Genomic DNA, 19,034 nt, shown 5'->3' with positions numbered 1-19,034 from the left:
GCTCAGTCTCTGTAAGATGGAGGAGGGAGAGGTCACGACTCGCTGTCTTTAGTGGCCTTGCACCCTGCTTGAAGTGGTATGAAACTGCACTTGAATTTGGTGGCCTTGCACCCTGCTTGAAGTGGTAAGAAACTGAACTTGAATTTGGTGGCCTTGCACCCTGCTTGAAATGGAATTTCAAGGAATAGCCGTGAGTCAACTGCCAGAACCACCAGCCGTGAGTGAGCCGCCAGCACAACAGGCTTGAGTGACTGAGACGCCAGCCCAAGAATCCATTCAACCCACAAAGTCCATACTAGCCCTCTGGAAACCAGTCCCTTCAGCCCACAACACCCATACTAGCATTCCAGAAAGCTCCTCCCCCTCCTCACTGGCCACCAATATTGGAATAGGTGGAGAGGTGGAATATTACGTTGGGGACCAGCCCTCCTGTGTGATGCAGGGACTCAACGGGTCCCACTTAGGCTAGTATTTTAATATTATTTTGCATTACTCAGAATTTGCATTACAATCTTGCACCATTTTGCCATTTTGCACTCATGGCTGTATTTATTGTTGGATTTATTACCACTGTTATTCTGTGAGCTTTATGGGAAAATGGAATTTCATTGCCCCCTGGTGTATATTCCTTAAGATAATCTAAAATTATGTTTGGTTTGATTGAAAGCTTTGAACAGAGTAATAACTTTCAAAGGTGCAATGCTTAGCATGCCCATTTTCGTTTAGAGTAATTCTTCATGAAATCTCTGAGAAATGCCATTGGTTGATGTAAATCATAAATGTGATGAATTTTGTTCTTTCAATAAATGGTAGGGAAGTGTGGGTGAAAACATTGGCCATCAAACCAAGAAATACATAAATAAATGTCCTGTTACATCTCAGACACAAGTATAAAGTTATGTAGGAATGTGTTGATTAATAAATTGAAAAATATTTTTGCATTAAATATTTTATTGGACATTGATATGATAAAGATTTATTAAATATTTTTAGTACTTGAATGTGAATGTCTCTCTTCTACGGACTTAATGAAAATCAGCGATTGAATCAATTTTAGTTTGGAATTTATTTGCACCCTATGATATCATGTCCATATTAAAATTTCCATGCAATTTATTTTCTTTATTCCAAAACTTTAAATTTATTTCATCTATGGTTTTCAAAAGGTTGAAGAGAAAGCACAAGCAGATAAATTGATGCACCACTTATCATAATAATATATAATGGTTTCACACAAAAGGAGAGGGGTCAGATTATCAAGAGGGTTCAGTTTACATAATGTGAATAAAAAGTTCATACAGTAGTTTTTGCAGCCACTTTTACAATAGAGCAAAATATGATCATAAATGCCTGAAAGAAAACAGTGCGAGTATATTTGGAAATCAATGCTCTGAAGTCAAGTGCTATGTAGAGCATATTGAGAAAGCTTGCATTTATATTACTCAAAAATAATGTCAGTCTGATGTGAAAACCATTTTTAAAAGTGCTCAGGATGCCTTATAGTTGATCTGAGAACTTTTACGTAAAGGCAAATGCTGCGCTTATCCTCTCCTAATACAGTGAATTAGCCACCCAGAGAGCAGATTTCTGAACATCCATTCAAGTCACTGTGTTGTAGATTGCAAGCATGGCCCCAGACTATTGTGCACACAGCTTCTTACATCCCGCAGTAAGTCTGATAACTGTAAAACAATTGAATCTTAAAAGATGTAATAAGATGAATAAAAAAATGAAATACTTTTGTTCCTGATTTATGGGTCTCCTTTGTACAGTAAAAACGTACATTTAAGTAAAATACAATCTTAACCTTCACTTCATAAAATTGATTGGCTCTAACGTACAAAGAACTGGTTCCAGGAGAGCCATTGGATAACACTTGTGTAGATGTCTTAGAATTGACTACTCATTACTCAAGTAAGCCACCACAATACTGTAGTTTGACTTCTCAAAGGAGAGATTATATTTTAAAGCCTTTTACTGCTACAAGGATTGGACGTGTAATTTACTCATTGGAGGCTTGACCTCACTGTAACAGATGCAGTCTGTGTGTAAAACACCTCTAGTTGGCAGCTGATAGAAACAGGCAGTCTGGGGGCAGCAGACTGCCATAGGTACTGATGAGAATTGAATGATATATTCATTAAAATACAATTTTAGCAGCAAGTTATATGGTTAACAAAGGGAAAAATATTGGAGAATTTTTATTAGGAGTGGAATTTTTGAATGTAGGCTTTGAGGGCCCGGCAAAAATAAGGTAAATTATTGATTTTCATTACTTGCATTGTTTAATACCTTTAATTATTTTAAAAAAATGTTTACATGTCATGAATTGATTTATTTTTAGGTGTTTAATAGTTAACTAATTTTTGTTTAATTTCATTTTTAATACCATTTAATGTTTTTGATTGCTAAAAAATGTTTAGAAGAAAAAACTTTAACAAATGGGAAGGTTGTGAGGCAATCAAAGTATGTCCACTGTTCCCAGAGGACTGTCATGGATAGGGCTTGTTCTCTCCTGTCCCTGCCTCACTGCTGGGCTTCTGGACCAAGTGGTCCAACAATTATGGTATTTTGGTTCCAGAAAAGGTAAGTTTGGAGAATATGGACAGGGTTGGCACATTGGTAGACTTGTTGTCTTACAGTGCCAAAGACCCGGGTTTGATCTTAATTATGGGTGCTCTCTGTGTGAACTTTGTACCTTCTCCCCGTAACCTGTGTGTATTTTCTCCAGGTGCTCCGGTTTCCTCCCACACTCCAAAGACATGAAGTTTTGTAGGTTAATCGGCTTCAGTAAAATTGTAAATTGTCCCTATTGTGTGTAGGATAGTGTTAGTGTGTGGGGATCGCTGGTTGGTGCGGGCTCGGTGGGCCGAAGGGCCTGTTTCTATCCCGTATCTCTAAATTAAACTAAACTAAACTAGACTATATGTAGCAGACCACACAGATAAAATCTGGCACTGGCAATTTATATGGCACCTTTCATGACCTCATAAAGGATGCTGTAATTGATGATGTACTTTTGAAATATAGTCAATATTGTAAAGCGCTGATGTAACTGATATGTTCACAGCAATAAGCACCAAACACTGTTATGTCAGTAACCATTTTGTTTTCAATTATGTACATTGCGAGATGAATATAGGACAGAATACTGGCACAAATCAACTACCACCTCAAAAAGTGTCAAGTATAGATACAGCTATCCAGGTGAGGAAATGGAGCAATAGAAACTTTCTGCTAGAGGATCAAGCGTTGAGGGAAAGGAATTATAGACAATTTGGGTCTAGAACTAAGTGGAGATGGAAGATAACCACTTGAAAGAGGGAAAGGGATGAGACTGGGGCAGAAGGTGATATGTGGGAGAGAGTAAGGATGATGGCCAGAGGGAACAGTTGGTTGAGAAGGAGCAGTGGATTTGGGAAAAAGGGGCAGGTGGGTAATGCATGGTAGCAGACAAGGGAAAAAAAGGCAGATGGCAAAGGTTCAGACAATTGCTGGAGTAGGGATCATATAAGGGCCTGTCCCACTTGGCCGTCATTTACACGACAGGCCGGTAGTGACTGACGCGCGACGGTCGCGTGCGTCATCATGCGTGCGCACAGCCGTCTGGAGCACGTGACGTCATTTGAAAATAGGCACAAAATGCAGGAATAACTCAGCTGGACCGGCAGCATCTCTGGAGAGAAGGAATAGATGATGAGATCAATCTGACGAAGGATCTCGACCCGAAACGTCACCCATTGCTTCTCTCCAGAGATGCTGCTGGACCTGCTGAGTTATTCCTGCATTTTGTGTCTATCTCCAATCATCTTGGCCCCGCTCTGGGAGTAGGAGTGGGGGTGGATCCGGATCCGCAACGGCCGTGAGCCCCAGGCCGAGTTCGGCGATCACTTGCCTGCTTCTGCTGCTGTCGGAGGTGAGACGTTGCGCCACGCCAGTGTGTCCCACTTGGCCGTCATTTACGCAATAGTGATACCACACGCAACTCCATACTCCTCCACGCCACTCCATGCACCCGACCCACACGCTACCAGGTCGCGTAAATGGCGCGCAAATGATGGCCAAGTGCGACAGGCGCTATAGGCAAACAGTGGTGGAATCTGATAAGTGAGAAAGATGTTAATGAGAACCATTAAGGGTGAAATAAGGGGCAGATGGTTCCAGATGAGGGAGGGAATCCGATGGATGAAATGTTTTGGCAGTAGCTGGATGGAACCAGGTAATGGAGTGAGACGGAAATGTGAGTTAAGGACTTGGGAGGAGAGCATGGGAAAGGGAACAACAATGGGAGGACTGGAGGTGAGTTAGAAGCAGAGAGAGAGAGAGAGGATAATTCAGGAGGAAAGGGTTCTCTGATGTTGGGATATTAAATAGCATTGGGTTGTAGACTACCCATGTGGAATATGAAGTAAAATATAAAGTGCTGGAGAAACTTAGCAGGTCAGGCTGCATCAGTGGAAGGGATGGACAGATGACATTTAGAGTCTGGACTCTTTGTCAGATTGATTGTAGTAGGGGGGAAAAAGCTGGAAAAGAGATGGGGGTGGGACAAAGCCTAGCAACAGATATGTGGAAACAGGTGAGAGTAGTTTGGTCAGCAGATAGGTGGACAGGGGTGAAATGTAAATGCAGAGGGAGGGATAAAAGTGGAATGAGAGGGGAAAGAGTAGGAGGGTTAGTGGTAGAAATGGTGTATGCTGGGACGAGGGGGGGGGGGGGGCAAGGGGGGATGTAGCTTAAAATTGGGGAATTCAATGTTCATACCATTGGGTTGTAAGCTATCCAACTGGAATATGATGTGCTGTTCCACCAGTTTGCATGTGGCTTCATTCGCAAGATTTCGCCCTGCTCCGCGATGGAAAAGTCCACGGCTGAAGCTCTGAACCCGACTCCAGGAAAGGCCGGTCCAATCCAAGCTGTTGGGCCTCGAGGGGAGGCGGAGAAGCGACATGGAAAAAGTCGCCTCTCCATCGAGGGTGACTGAAGAACGGTTTTCCCTTTCCCCTTCCCCTTCCCCTTCCCACCCCCCACTCCCCCCACTCCCCCACACAAGACACACTAAGAGACTATTCTGTAAATAGGACTGTGTCTTTAGTCAGAGGATGGTGAATCTGAGGAATTATTGTTCGGGACAAAGACCCGTCATTTATTTATTTGCCTCTGTGCTCCACAATTTGAGATTTGCAATAGAAAAAAATCACATGTGGTTAAAGTGCACATTGTCAGATTTTAATAAAGGGTATTTTTATGCATTTTGGTTTCACCGTGTAGAAAATACAGCAGTGTTTATACATAGTCCCCCCATTTCAGGGCACCGTAATGTTTGGGGCACAGCAATGTCAGGTAAATGAAAGAAGTTACGTTTAGTATTTTGTTGCATATCCTTCGCATGCAATAACTGCTTGAAGTCTGTGATTCATGGACATCACCAGTTGCTGGGTGTCTTCTCTGGTGATGCTCTGCCAGGCCTGTATTGCAGCCACCTTTAACTTATGCTTATTTTGGGAGCTAGTCCCCTTCAGTTTTCTCTTCAGCATATAAAAGGCATGCTCAATTGGATTCAGATCGGGTGATTGGCCACTCAAGAATTGACAATTTTTTCGCTTTGAAAAACTCCTTTGTTGCTTTAGCAGTATGTTTGGGATCATTGTCTTGCTGTAGAATGAGCCGCTGGCCAATGAGTTTTGATGCATTTGTTTTGAACTTGAGCAGATAGGATGTGTCTATACACATCAGAATTCATTATGCTGCTACCATCAGCAGTTGTATCATCAATGAAGATAAGTGAGCCAGTACCTTCAGTAGCCATACATGCCCACGCCATAACATCCCCGCCATCGTGTTGCACAGATAAGGTGGTATGCTTTGGATCTTGGGCAGTTCCTTCTCTCCTCCATACTTTGCTCTTGCCATCACTCTGATATAAATTAATCTTCATCTCAACTGTCCACAAGACCTTTTTCCAGAACTGTGGTTGCTTTTTTAAGTACTTCTTGGCAAACTGTAACCTGACCATCCTAGTTTTGCGGCTAACCAGTGGTTTACGTCTTGCAGTGTAGCCTCTGTATTTCTGTTCATAAAGTCTTCTGCGAACAGTGGTTATTGACAAATCCACACCTGAAGGGTGTTTCTGACCTGTCGGACAGGTGTTTGCTGTTTTTCTTTATTATAGAGAGAATTCTTCTGTCATCAGCTGTGGAGGTCTTCCTTGGCCTGCCAGTCTCTTTGTGATTAGTAAGCTCACCAGTGCTCTTAATGATGCTCCGAACAGTTGATTTTGGTAAGCCCAAGGTTTGGCTGATGTCTCTAACAGTTTTATTCTTGTTTCTCAGTCTCATAATGTCTTCTTAGACTTTTGTTGGCACAACTTTGGTCCTCATGTTGCTAAAAAGTAATAAAGGTTTCCAAAGGTGATGAGAGCTCTCTTATACCTGCATTAAGGAGGTATTTAAACACACCTGAGCAATTACAAACACCTGTGAAGCCATGTGTCCCAAACATTGTGGTGCACTGAAATGGGGGCACTAAGTATAAACACAGTTGTAATTTCTACATGGTGAAACGTATAAAAATACCCTTCAATAAAATCTGACAAAGTGCACTTGTGATTTTTTCTCTTACAAATCTCAAATTGTGGAATCCAGGGGTAAATAAATAAATGATGGGTCTTTATCCCAAACATTATGGAGGGCACTGTAGATCAGCCATAATTGAATGGCAGAGTAGACTTGATTAGGCAGAATTGCCTAATTCTACTACTATCACTTATGACCTTATGACCTAACCAGCAGGAATCCAATTGGCTGAATGACATCATTTGGTGAGAATTTTCATCTTCCAGAGGAGCAGGCCAAATAGGTAATTTTAGATGCCAAGCTATATTTCAGTCTTTTTCAGTTTTAATTACTTTTTAACATCTGCTCTGTATTCTACATAAATGTCCAAAAAAAAGAACATGTTGGTTGATAAATGGTTACTCTAAGTTATCCCTGGTGTTAGTGGGTGGCAGGATGGCTCGGGGTACATATGAGAAGGGATAGGTTACCGAGAATGGGAATGCTCTCTGAATGGCCTTCCTCCGTATCATAGGAATGATGAAAATAATAAAACCAGATGGAATAACGCAATCACAACAATAATGGTCACTCAGACTGTGGTGGGTTTATGGAACGAGCTGTCAGAGGAGGTAGTTGAGGGAGGTATACAAGGCAATGTTATATATTTGCATTAAGTGTTGCACCAGGTGTTATCCTTTATATGTGTACTGTGAACGACTTGATTGTATTCCTGCATAGTTTTTCTTGTTGGACAGCAGGCAAACAAAAGCTTTGTACACGTGACAATAAGAAACTAAACTGAACTAAATTATAAAAGCATTTAAAATATATTTGGCCAGGTGCATAGATAGGAACATTTTAGAGGGATATGGGTAAATTGCGGGCAATCTTGGTCGACAAAGGGCCTATTTCCGTGCTGTATGGCTGACTAACTTTAAATGGGTAAAGCAGGTTTTCAATATTTGGTTGGTGACAACCTGCAGCCACAGCGAGGCGCTGTCGGACCGCTCATGGCTCGATGCGCGGAGATGCGAGACTGAGTCATTAATCTGTCCGATGGAGACACAAGGGACTGCAGGCGCTGGAATCTCGAACAAAACACAAAGTGCCCAACGGGTCAGGCAGAATCTGTGGAGGGAATGGACAGGCGACATCTGGGACCTTTCCTCACCTGTCCCGTTTACCCGGATACCAGGGGCGCTTCTTTGATTCTGCTACCCCAGCAACTTGATATTACATGCTGTGCAGACTAAAGGGGGGAGATGGACAAAGGCGGCGGGTCTTTCACTGTTCTGTGTGGCCAGGGTTTAACCCTGTTCGCGCAAAGCATGTGGGCAGGTAGGGATCTACCGTCTGCGGCTGGGACAGTGGGGACTGGAGTAAACAAGAGGGGGAGGCGGAGACAGCAAAGCATTGCAAACGCAGGTGAACACCGGCATCCATGGAAGGTGACGCCTGAATAAAAGTACTCAGGTGCCGATATAACGAGCACCAATACATGGAAAGGGACAGGAAAGCGGGCACGGTCCTTTGAGGATGTTCTCAGTAGATGTAGATGATGGACGTGGGAGAAGGGGGCGGGGGAATAGTAGGTCCAATGGCCGGACACGTACACAGTGCATCCCATCTCCGGCTGCTGACCCCATGTCATGTGTAGTCGGGGGACAAGGCGCGGGGACGAATAGCCCGGGATGTGACTGAATGACTTCCTTGTGGTAACAGCGGCGGTGGGAAGGAAGCGTGCACGTCTCACTATAACCCGATTGCCCTTTATTAGAAATTCAGATTTGTTTTTGCTGGGATGTGCTTTGCAGAAACGGCAACGAGCCGGGCGGTTGACACAATGCTGTTCACCGTCTTCTTCTCCTTCGCTGGGATTATTCTCCCTTGCTTTCATTATATTGAATCATAGCGTGGAGACAGGCCCTTCGACCCAACTTGCCCACATCGGCCATCATGTTCCATCTACACTATTATTTGACATCACGGAATTCTTTGCACTTTTTACATTGCCATCAATATTCCTGATGTCAGAATGTGTCACTTTTCCCCGCTCAATGTTATCACCAGTTCATGGAGGTTGGAACTCTGTGTCCTCTTGGCTGCTGCCACCAAGCTCTCACTGCGGCCTGTCCGGATACTCATGGATATATGAATATAAAGGTCCATTCCCCTGACATCAGTCTGAAGAAGGGTCTCGACCCGAATCGTCGCCCATTCTTTCTCTCCAGAGATGCTGCCTGCCCGCTGAGTTACTCCAGCATTTTGTGTATACCTTCGATTTAAACCAGCATCTGCAGTTCTTTTCTAGTCCTGGATATGTTTGTGTCCGTGCGTGTGAAAGAGGAATAGATCTCAATAAGTGATATTAATTCTCGTCCTCTCTCGTTCTCGGGCCTATTCCTCCACCATGACCACTGCGTGGATCCAGTGCTGTCTTGCTCCATGTTCAACGAGGTTTGGACACACTTTCAGACACCCACCTCCCCCATCATAGAACTTGTCAAACACATCAACAGGCTTTCGGCCTATCCTGTCCGTGCCGACCGAAATATCTGCTTGACTCAGTCCTGCTTTCCAGTATTGGGTGGGCACTACTGCAGGTTGAAGATAGACCCAAAATGCTGCAGTAACTCAGGCATCATGTCTGAAAAAAACCTATTCCACCTCTCCAGAGATGCTGCCTGCCCCGCTGAGTTTCTCCAGTATTTTTGTCCCTATCTTCGGTGTAAGCCAGCATTTGCAGTTGCGACCTACACTACTGCAGGTCGTCTCCGGTGCTTTTCCGGGTTCCTCTTTATGTGCGGAGGGTTTCTGACTCCAACACACTCAGGCAGAAAGTTCTAGACCTTTGTCACCCACTGGATGCTTTTTTTCCCCTCTCCACTCCATTTTTTTGTAGCCAATGGTGCTGTGCCCCTATATTTCTGACCTTCTGCTAAAGAAAGTAGATCATGTGTTTGGTCACTGTACAGAATAGGATTAGTTTATTGTCACATACACTTGGGTGTAATTAAATTCCCTTTTCCCAAGAAGCTCAAAGAGTAAACAGCATATGCGGTAATGATAGATGCAACAAAACATACAACTGCGATGGTAAAGAGCAGTGGACTGTAGTGCGATCTGAAGTCATGCATAAGAAATACTTAAGTGCAATGCCGGTGGATAATAAATGATATGGAGTACGTGACAGCACCTCCGGGCGTGGGGCGTGAAAGATGTGATTGGTTCAGGATTCTGATAGCAGTGGGGAAGAAGTTACTCTTAAAAACTGAACATCTCCGCTTTCAAGGGGGGGGGGGGGGGGTGTCCTTGATGATACTTCCAGCCTTTCTGATGCAGCCCTGTGAATGTCCAAGTCCCCTGCCCTCCCCTTTCTTGTCCGTCACCGTGTGCTAAAAGCTAAAAGCATGCCCACCTTATTCCAATATTTTATTACTCTGCAGCTAGAATACTTCACTCCTGGTAACATCCTAACAGACCCACTCTGCACCTTCTCAGTACATCCAGATCTCTCGGCCATTGGAAGTACAGAACAATGCGCGGCCTAACTAATATTCTAACACAAACCTGGCAATGGCCGTCATGTTCTGTCATCCCTTATGCCTTCTAACCACCTGTCTTGTTATCATGAAGGATTTGCTGACACAAAGCGCCTGTTTCTTCACACTTATCTTAATACACTGCCAAATGCATTACCTCACTTCCCTGGATTAGACTCCATTGATCATTGAGCTGCACAACTGACCAGACCACCTCTATCCTGCTGAAGTCGAAAGCTTTCATCCCTTCGGTTTTTGCTCATAGCCAGTTTTAACTGTTTAGTGTAACGTCGCCTCAGAAGCGGATTCCTTCCCGTACATCTTCATTGGGGTCAGATCCTACTCCCCTCCCCGACAGAGGCGGGAATACGGTCAATTTTATGGTTTTAACACATTAACTATCTCCCCAAACAGAACTCGGTGGCGTGCAAATTTATCCTCCCCTAATCTAGCCACGGATCCCCACATTAGCTAACTGTTGCGAAAGGTGAAAGTGAAGATTTTCACCTCTTGAAGGAGTCATTTCTCTGTGATGTACCAGGACTTAAAGAAAGCGGATTTTGCATTGGGAACTTCCCGTGAGCTCACACGCGAATGTATCAGTGAAGAGTTTGTTTTTGGCTTCGTGATTCCGTGCACAATAATCCTGATACATTGCATGATCTTTAGCTACCCCGGGTGCATCTTTTAAATGTACGGACGAGAAGAGAATCCAGAGGTCGTCAGCTATTAGAGGGCAGCGGGAGACACTGGTTACGTTATTGTTCATCTCGCTCATTCCCCCCTTGTCGCCCGAGTTCCGACTTTGTGCCTCTGACATTCCCTCCTGCCATCGCTCTGCCTCTCCGTCAGAGTTCCGCTGAGGCGGACCCTAATGCCCCAGCGTGTACGGGAGTGATGGGGAGAGGAGAGTTTAGGATGCAGAATATCCATTATTGTTGAGATACCCACTCCCCAGGACTTTGTAACACGAGAGAGGGAGCGATGAAGCTCGCATGCCCCGAGCAGATTGGAGAGTTTCCTGAACCATAATTATATACGCGGATTGTATAATCAGTCATTGGTCTTTTTTCCCTAAAAAAACCACTCTCCGCATCCCATGTTGACACGGAACTAGAGTAACGTGAACGATGGACCCCAATGCAGCGAAAGCGGCCGATTACCCCTTACTATCATCACCACAGTTCACATGAATCAGTGCGGTTTTATTATCCGTCTGACAACGTTCCAGTAATTATATATTATGAATAATGGTGACATCAATTCAAAAGGAGGTTGATTGTGTAAACAGCGTGAGAGGTATTTTAGGATCAGAAGAGTGCAACTAATGAGCGGACTCAAAACCCAAGCGCGGCAAAAATGTTGAGTTCGTGATACCCAAACAAAACAATAACCTGCGCAGAACAATGGGAAGATGTACTCAAGGTGCTTCGAAATAATGTCTCGAAGTACTTCATGTATCTGTGGGAAATGCAGAAACATTGAAAAGATAACTGTTCGCTTTGAAGTCTTAATGAGGAAATAATCTAATCTGTCTTCAAAAATAACAACAAAGTGAATAGCAGCACAAAATATGCTAACATTATAATTCATCTGATGAAATCCTAGCAATCTAACAATTATAATCAGTGGCTGCGGTATGGTAAATAATAGAAACGTTATTCTTGGATAAATATTGAGCGCTGTTATTGCTAATCAGATGACGAGAAAAGGCAAGCACGAAACAAATAAACTGCACCGTGTGTGCGCAGATTTACTTTCTTCTGCCAGTCTGCACTCTGACCAATGAAGTAGCCCATTACACAAATGAAGAGATGGACGCCAATTACCTCGAGACATGCATTAACTAACTACCCTGACCATCTGACAAAAAAAAAAAAGACTTTTAAAAATCTTTGCTAAATAACGAGCCAAATCTTTGCTAAATAACGTTGTGGTTGGAGCTGCGGTGGGTTCGCGGTTTCTCTCTTTCTCTCTCTCCCTCTCTTTCTTCCACCCCATTTGCAGGGCCGATGCCCCCCTCCACTGTTGGGCTGGGGTTGGGGTGTTCAGCGGAGGGGTGCAAGGGGGGGGGGGGGGGGGGGGGGAGGAGGATGCTCGCTGCCGCTCTCTGATAGGCAGCCGGCTGCCCGATGTCACGGGCAGTGACGTGCTCGAGTGCAGCCAACGCGGGCTCGATTGGCGTTTGCAAGCGAGTTGAGGCGGCGGCAAAGAGGGGCTGATCACCAATGATCAGATTTAATCGTCTCTGAATTGAAACTTGGCAGGCACTGAATTATGAGATTGCTTCACTGTTTTGCTGGATTAATTCGCATTTAATCGTATTTTTTTTAATCTGAAGTAACCTTGTCTAGTGGTCATGGGGTCTATAATTTCATTTTTGTTTAGATGTACAGGCTGGTGAAAGATCTCTCTTTACTCTGGCGGATACAAGGTGGATCTATGTTAAGAAGCAAAGGGAAGGCAGAGGAAGTTTAAGAGGGGAGAATGCAGGCTGTTTATTGGTACACTGTCCTTCTCCTTCAGAGCACTCTTTACCTGGTAAGTTTTAGTCTACTTGATAATTTCAACATTCTAATAGGTTTTGTGGGAGCGATGTTGCTCTTTACATTGCAGACTTGAAAAGCACAGAATGCCGTCTGATGCTGGTGACTTGGTGGATTGATGTCGTAGGACAATTACAACGTTTAGCTCGGTGCTTCCTGAACTTCGCATTAATACCAAAAGTGCAGGTTTTTGCTGCGAGCAGAACCAAGGGGATTGTAAATGACAGTCATCTGGGAGTTCTCATTTCAGTCGGTAGATCTGAGCATAAACGCTCTCAAATTGGCTGTTTTTTGAAAAGCAGCATAAACCTGATCATATGTGCAGGGGGGGGGGGGGGGGAGATTCAAACCGGTGTATCATCATAGGGACCGGGGTGGAATTGAAACAACTCCTCTCAGAGTTACTCATACTTCAGGTCGACCTAGCAACGAGTAGTTTCAATGTGGAAAAGCAGGGTTTCTGATGCATCCTTACCTGTTCGAACTCTCTCGTTTCAAATGAATCGGATGTTACTTTTGTTCATATTGCGAAACAAGCATTGGTGTTGCCTCGTTGATACTTTTTCCAAGCCACTTCATTTTATTTGAGGTTTTTCTGGCGCCACGCATTTGTAATTATAGTGGGGGTTTTAAAACCCCAATAACGGGAAATAAGCAATGTTGCAGAACGCGTGGAGTTCTGGCTACTTACACTGGTGGTCTTTGTGGAGTTGTTTCTTGTAATGGAGAGGGGCAGTGGTTGCAGTTACAAAATTACGCCGATAGAGAGTGTAGGAGTTCTTCATGGGCACAATTCACAGAATGTGGAGAGGTTAGGAAAGAATACATTTTGTTGATAATACGGCGCCTCTTTTGGTACAGTATATAAATGCAATATTTCAATTATTTGTGTTTTTAGCACTGTGGCATCCTGAGGATGAAATTTGACCTTAAATCTCTAACTGATTACCCTCATATGCCCGAGCAAAATATTGCGTTGGTAGTTTTCCGGGATACATTTTAATTGGCACGTCCCTTAACTTGTTTGAACGGCCAGATAAATAATGTGGCAATGGGATAAGTTGCACGAAAGTAAAAGCAGGATAGAAAAGGGGCAAAAGATAAAAGGGTCAGGAAACGATAGCGAAACTAAAATGCTGCCGGGAAATTCCATGGTAAAACAAAGGGAAACAACTGCGACGTTAAATATATATTCATGTTTTAGATGTACACACATCATACTCTTAAAAAAAAAAATCCAGACAGTTGGAGCCCATCCAACTGGGACTCGTTCAGGGCTTAGGTATCTAATGTTCAACTTCTGAAACACACCGAGTTGGCTATTCTTACAGTGTTGGTACCTAAAGAATGAACGCTTCATTTCATAATTAAACAGCCTGGGACACTCCGCACACAACCACTCATCGTTTAAAAAATGTTTTTAAGGGAAGATCCTAGTGGAGAAATAGATTACTTTGTAACACTTAAAAATCTAAACACATCATGGGCGCTTGGTGAAATTGCCGCATTGGAGTACGGTCTGTTTTCATGTACTGTTTTCACGTTAGCTGCATTCATTTCCCCCCAATTGGGGGTCGGGGGGGGGGTTGTTAAAAACCATTCCATTTGCAAATTATGCTGATTTAATTAACGCTTAGTTACAAACTTCATTGGGTAAATTGCTTTCTGACTGCAACCTCGTTAATACAAAAGGATTTGTCTAATTCTTGCACATCTCAAGTGAAATTAAGTTTCCAATTAAACTTAATTATTAGAAAAGTACACATTTTAAAGAATTGGTATTTAGTCAAATGATTGCAGAAAATGTTTCAAAGACCCTAATAGAATAATTAAAATAGATTAACTTGCTTAGGGAGATCGTGCGGGGCTCGACCTATTGATCAGTCAGGGATTAAAATGAACTACAAGGCTTTAAACACACCGGCAACAAATAGCTGGCCTGTGATGGGCTCATTTCTGCTGGGGGATGCCAGGTAGTTATTGATCTGACTTCGAAGATCAGACGAACGGTTAATTAACACATGCTTGTGGAATATAAGCGAGGCTCCCCAAGATATATTGCTGTTAAACACGGACATGTTATCAGACATAATTTTATAACTGTAAACTGTAATATCTTTTGTATAAACGCAATCGTCAAAATAATATCCCAGCAACACAGAGATGGGCATTTAAAATAAAACTTTCCTTTAATTCCGATGCACCCAAACGGGAGGAAATGAACAATACGGAATTGCAGACCAAACGCGATCCAGTGTGTTGTGAGGTGGTTCTAACACTTTTATAATGAATAGGCCTGTACTGAAAAGAATAGGTAGCTTTCTTTCGCAGCTGGTAGTCATGTTCCAATCAGCACCGCCTCACCTCCACCATCACCCCACAGGGCACTGTCCCCGGGCCAGAAATCTCTCTTCCAAGGTGTCTGCCGGCTTTAAAGGACGCATTCCTGGACACCGGCCAACCATCGGACAGACACCAGGCCCCGGGCAAGAGAAGTAAATGACGAAACAACGGGCAGCTGTTTTATGAAAAAGGACGAGGACAATCTTCTGGGAGGCGTCTGGAGCATATGGCACACGCTCCGCTGTCGGAATGGGCAGGAGCCCAAAGCTATTCCTTCCAGCAAGACTCAAACTGTGACTCAAAGATGTGCAAGGATTCCCGCCACATTAAAACATAGGGAGGATATGGTATATGTTGATAGTACAAAATGGACACGTACTTGCAAGCTAATGCATGGATATATAGCATTGTGCAGTCCCGACTGTTTTGCTGGTATTCCCACATCTTTGCGCCGATCAGGGGAAATCCGGTAGAAATTATCCTGATGCCTACAAGAATGATTGACTTGTTATTCTTTGTACAATTGACTCCACTATTAATGCAATATGCACCTGTAAAGGTCATGTGGGCTCTCGGTTTACTGTTCACAAATGCCATTTAATTGCAACATGGGACTCAAAATAAGAAAGTTGCATTGTCTTCCATATTATCAATAATTTTGTCGACTGTTTCACCAAGGTTTATTACCACATTCCGAAGATCGTTTTACATTCTTGCGGGTGCATATATGACAAACCAATGCGGCATATAATTGTATATTTATTATCCGTTAAACTGTGTAACTCACACCCTCGTAAGCAAATGACAATTGTTGCCCTTTCAACATGTCGGCTTTCGGTGATATAGATGGCTGAGCCTAATCGACATCGCTTCGGACATTTATAACCAATTCATAGACTAGAGATTTTTTATAAAACACCATTCTGTTGTGTTGTAGCGAGGAATGCCAATATGCAAATAATAAAATTAAAATGATTAATATATTCAATATTTTCCCCATGAGTTAGAAAGTTTATTTTCTGCAGAGATATTTTAGCTCCGTTTTAAAACCATTTTATTTTACGTGTATGGACGGAGTTGGTTCATTATTTTGGGGCACAGCCACCATTCTCTCGTCTTCGTTTGATCAATGGTTGGCGCTGTGCTGTTCCCAACCCCCCCCCCCCCCCCCCGCTCCATATTACCCACATCCGATATTGACTAGATCACCAAAAGCCAAACCAAATCTAAAGGCGGTAGGAAGTACACACTCTACTATCAACAATGCACTTAGACTAACTACCCTGGTGACTTTAATTTGATTATGTTTGGTTGCCTGTCGAGGCCTGCGCGCACGTGTAAAAACGAGTGCATCAAACATGTTGCCCTCAGGCTAATTTCCCTCCAATTTCCTCTCCTGCGATTATATTCATTTTGTCTAGTTCATTTGATTAAAATAGTGACGCCAGCGTAAATAATAGTGGCGGGTATTTAGTTCTGTTAGGATTCCAGTGAACTCGGCTGTGATAACTTTAATATTGAAATTAAATGGATAAATGACTACAGTTTAAATGGATATCGGCAAGACTAAAATAAACCATAGATAGCATAAAGAGAGCTCGTTCAGTTTTGCATTACTTTTCTTACCCGAGCATTGTTTCGGGGTGGGCGAAGACGAGGCAAAAAAACAATGTAAACGTAAATCTCATTAAGAGATGGCCAAAAATTGAAATCTCGGGCGTGTCTCCACACATTAATTTCGGCACAGTTTGCGCTTACTTAATGCTTTTCATGGCATGGGTAGTGTTTTATTTCTGGTTAATACGAGCAGGCATATTGGAAGCTGCTGTTTCTGGAAAAGGCAGCCGGCCCTTAACAGTCTAAGCATTCCCAACTCCTGCTGATCCGTGGATTGGCATGCAGCAAGCAGAGCATTCTTAATAACACAATGCAAGATTATTCTGGCGTTTTACAACACGTCCTCTGTAATCCAAACACAAGCCTACACACCATTCTGTAAGAAATTGTATACTCAACGTGCTCGTGGTTTGCATTTTCTCAACGTGACAATAAAGTAAAACGCAAAAAGACTTTAATATTTGACAAATGTAATGAGCTTTCCAGTCAGTCAATGAATTCAGCTCGAATAAATTGTCTCTCATGAATATGTTTCCAGGATGAATATTATTAGCGACTTTTTGTTCTATTTGCCCTGCTACTCTCAACTCCAAAGGCTTGCGAAGCGTTTAGCCAAAAGACATGGAACCTTATTCAAAAGACGCTCTTTTGCTTTTCATAATGTTCTTCAAAGTTGATTAGCGAACTGCATGTAAAGAAAGATGGTAGGGCAAAAGATTGGAGTTGAATGATGCATGTACAGTCAGAATTCCTGTAATTAATAATGCGAGGTGGAATTAATATTATTTGGAGACTTGTCACTCGACCATTTGTCGGTAATATATTAAAGGTGCTATTTGTGCGATTGCAGCATGATTTCTTCGTTTTAATGTGATATCTTGCTCATCTGTTCGGTGTTGACCCTCAGCGTAGGCCAGCAATGCGACCTATGGGTAATATGTTGGCAGTAACTTGTTAATTCAAGATTTTTCTATCACATTCCATTAAAATGCACCATTTCAGCAGCAGCCTGAAGCCATGATATTCTAAATAGGGAGCGAAGGAGAATGATATTTGATAGGTGCCGAGGGGCTTTCCATCACTGTGTCCGTGGTCATGTTATCAGTGCTAGTCGTTCTAACGCATTCGCATCCAAACACATTGGATTATGAATGTTTTCTTCAGTGCAGAGGGAAAGCGAAAATTTCAGCGAAGTGGGCCAGAAAAAGAAAGTGACAGCCATGTAAAAACCTCGACTCTTTAACGCCAATTTAAATGCAATACCGAAATGGGTATTCACTGCACCATTCACATTACATGCTTACTTAATGGATATTAATTACAGTGTCTTGCAATGGATTAGACAAAATGATTGATGTAGCTTCTAGATTTACGATTGAGGGAAGTGCTCGTTTAGTAATTCTTCTTATTTATTCAGTGTCCCGGCGATGTAGTTATCTTTACATACAAACCAACAGTTCCCACTGACATAGTATTGTAGCCAATCTATGTTTAGGTAAAGAAGGCAAGGATCAGTATTCCACTGGCGATCTTATGCTTTTCTTAACCAGTTGGAATAAGACGAACTTCATTTAAAATGTGCTGAATCTAGAGTTTTGAAACAGGCGTTTTTCTATAAGGACATCTGTCATGCAACGCAAATGCATGGTAACGCTTTAAAATTACTCCTTATAATTTAAGGACAGATGCCATCTTACTGAATTTTCAGGACATCTCGCTCTTAGGCACTAAGAACTAAAATGAAATTGAACGCACTGCTTTAGCGTTGACTTAGTTCGTAAAGCAAACGCTGCCGACGTTTTCTTTGTGTGTGTTATTAAATATTTGCACAGTTGTCATTTGCCAGACGATGCACTTCAATTTCCCTCCTATTCTCTTTTTATATTAGAAAAAATAAATGAGATAACCTTAGATTTTTTTAGAGTCTTGAAAGCCACGTCTGACCTGAAGATTGGACATGCTGCCAGCGACTGGCAGGTTCAACGCCTATAGTTGTCTGTCTCAATTAAATAAGTATTGTCCCGGGAAATAAACGACTAACACATCCTAGCTCACCCCCTCCGACCAAAATAACCGCATTGGTTCTGATTCATTCAAAATCTTTGAAGTATTTTGAATTATCATTCTGTTTCCCTCTCCATAGATGCCACCTGACTCACTCGGTATTTGGGGCATTTGCTGTTCGTATTATTGAGAACAAGGTGTGAGATGCATGTTGCCAAACGCAAGACTAGTCAGTGCAGTACGGAAAGACAAACCTAATGTGAAAGGCCGTTAGTCATATTTATGGTGAAGTATTTATAGTTATTTACACCTTCAGTGCCGCAGCCAAAACACCACTACAAAGGGAATAATATACAGCTCCAGAACCATTCTTGAAAGACCAACAGACAATGACAACGAACAGAATTTAATTCCAGAAGTTCAGC

The 19,034-nt window shown here is 42.7% G+C and overlaps 1 protein-coding gene across 1 annotated transcript in view; it reads left to right on the top strand.

Annotated features, from left to right (window-relative positions):
• Nucleotides 1–12,271: 12,271 nt before the first annotated feature.
• The window catches only part of nxph1 (neurexophilin 1), a 114,169-nt gene continuing 107,406 nt past the window's right edge, over nucleotides 12,272–19,034 (top strand). The window contains exon 1 of the mRNA XM_033045759.1: nucleotides 12,272–12,640. Coding sequence (XP_032901650.1) covers nucleotides 12,587–12,640 — 54 coding nt within the window. The 5' untranslated portion in view covers nucleotides 12,272–12,586. The remainder of the gene's footprint in view (nucleotides 12,641–19,034) is intronic.

Source organism: Amblyraja radiata, chromosome 2 (genome assembly GCF_010909765.2).
Source record: "Amblyraja radiata isolate CabotCenter1 chromosome 2, sAmbRad1.1.pri, whole genome shotgun sequence".
NCBI classification, from domain to species: Eukaryota; Metazoa; Chordata; class Chondrichthyes; order Rajiformes; family Rajidae; genus Amblyraja; species Amblyraja radiata.
Note: the sequence above shows the minus strand (reverse complement) of the source record. Positions and strands in the feature narration are given on the sequence as shown.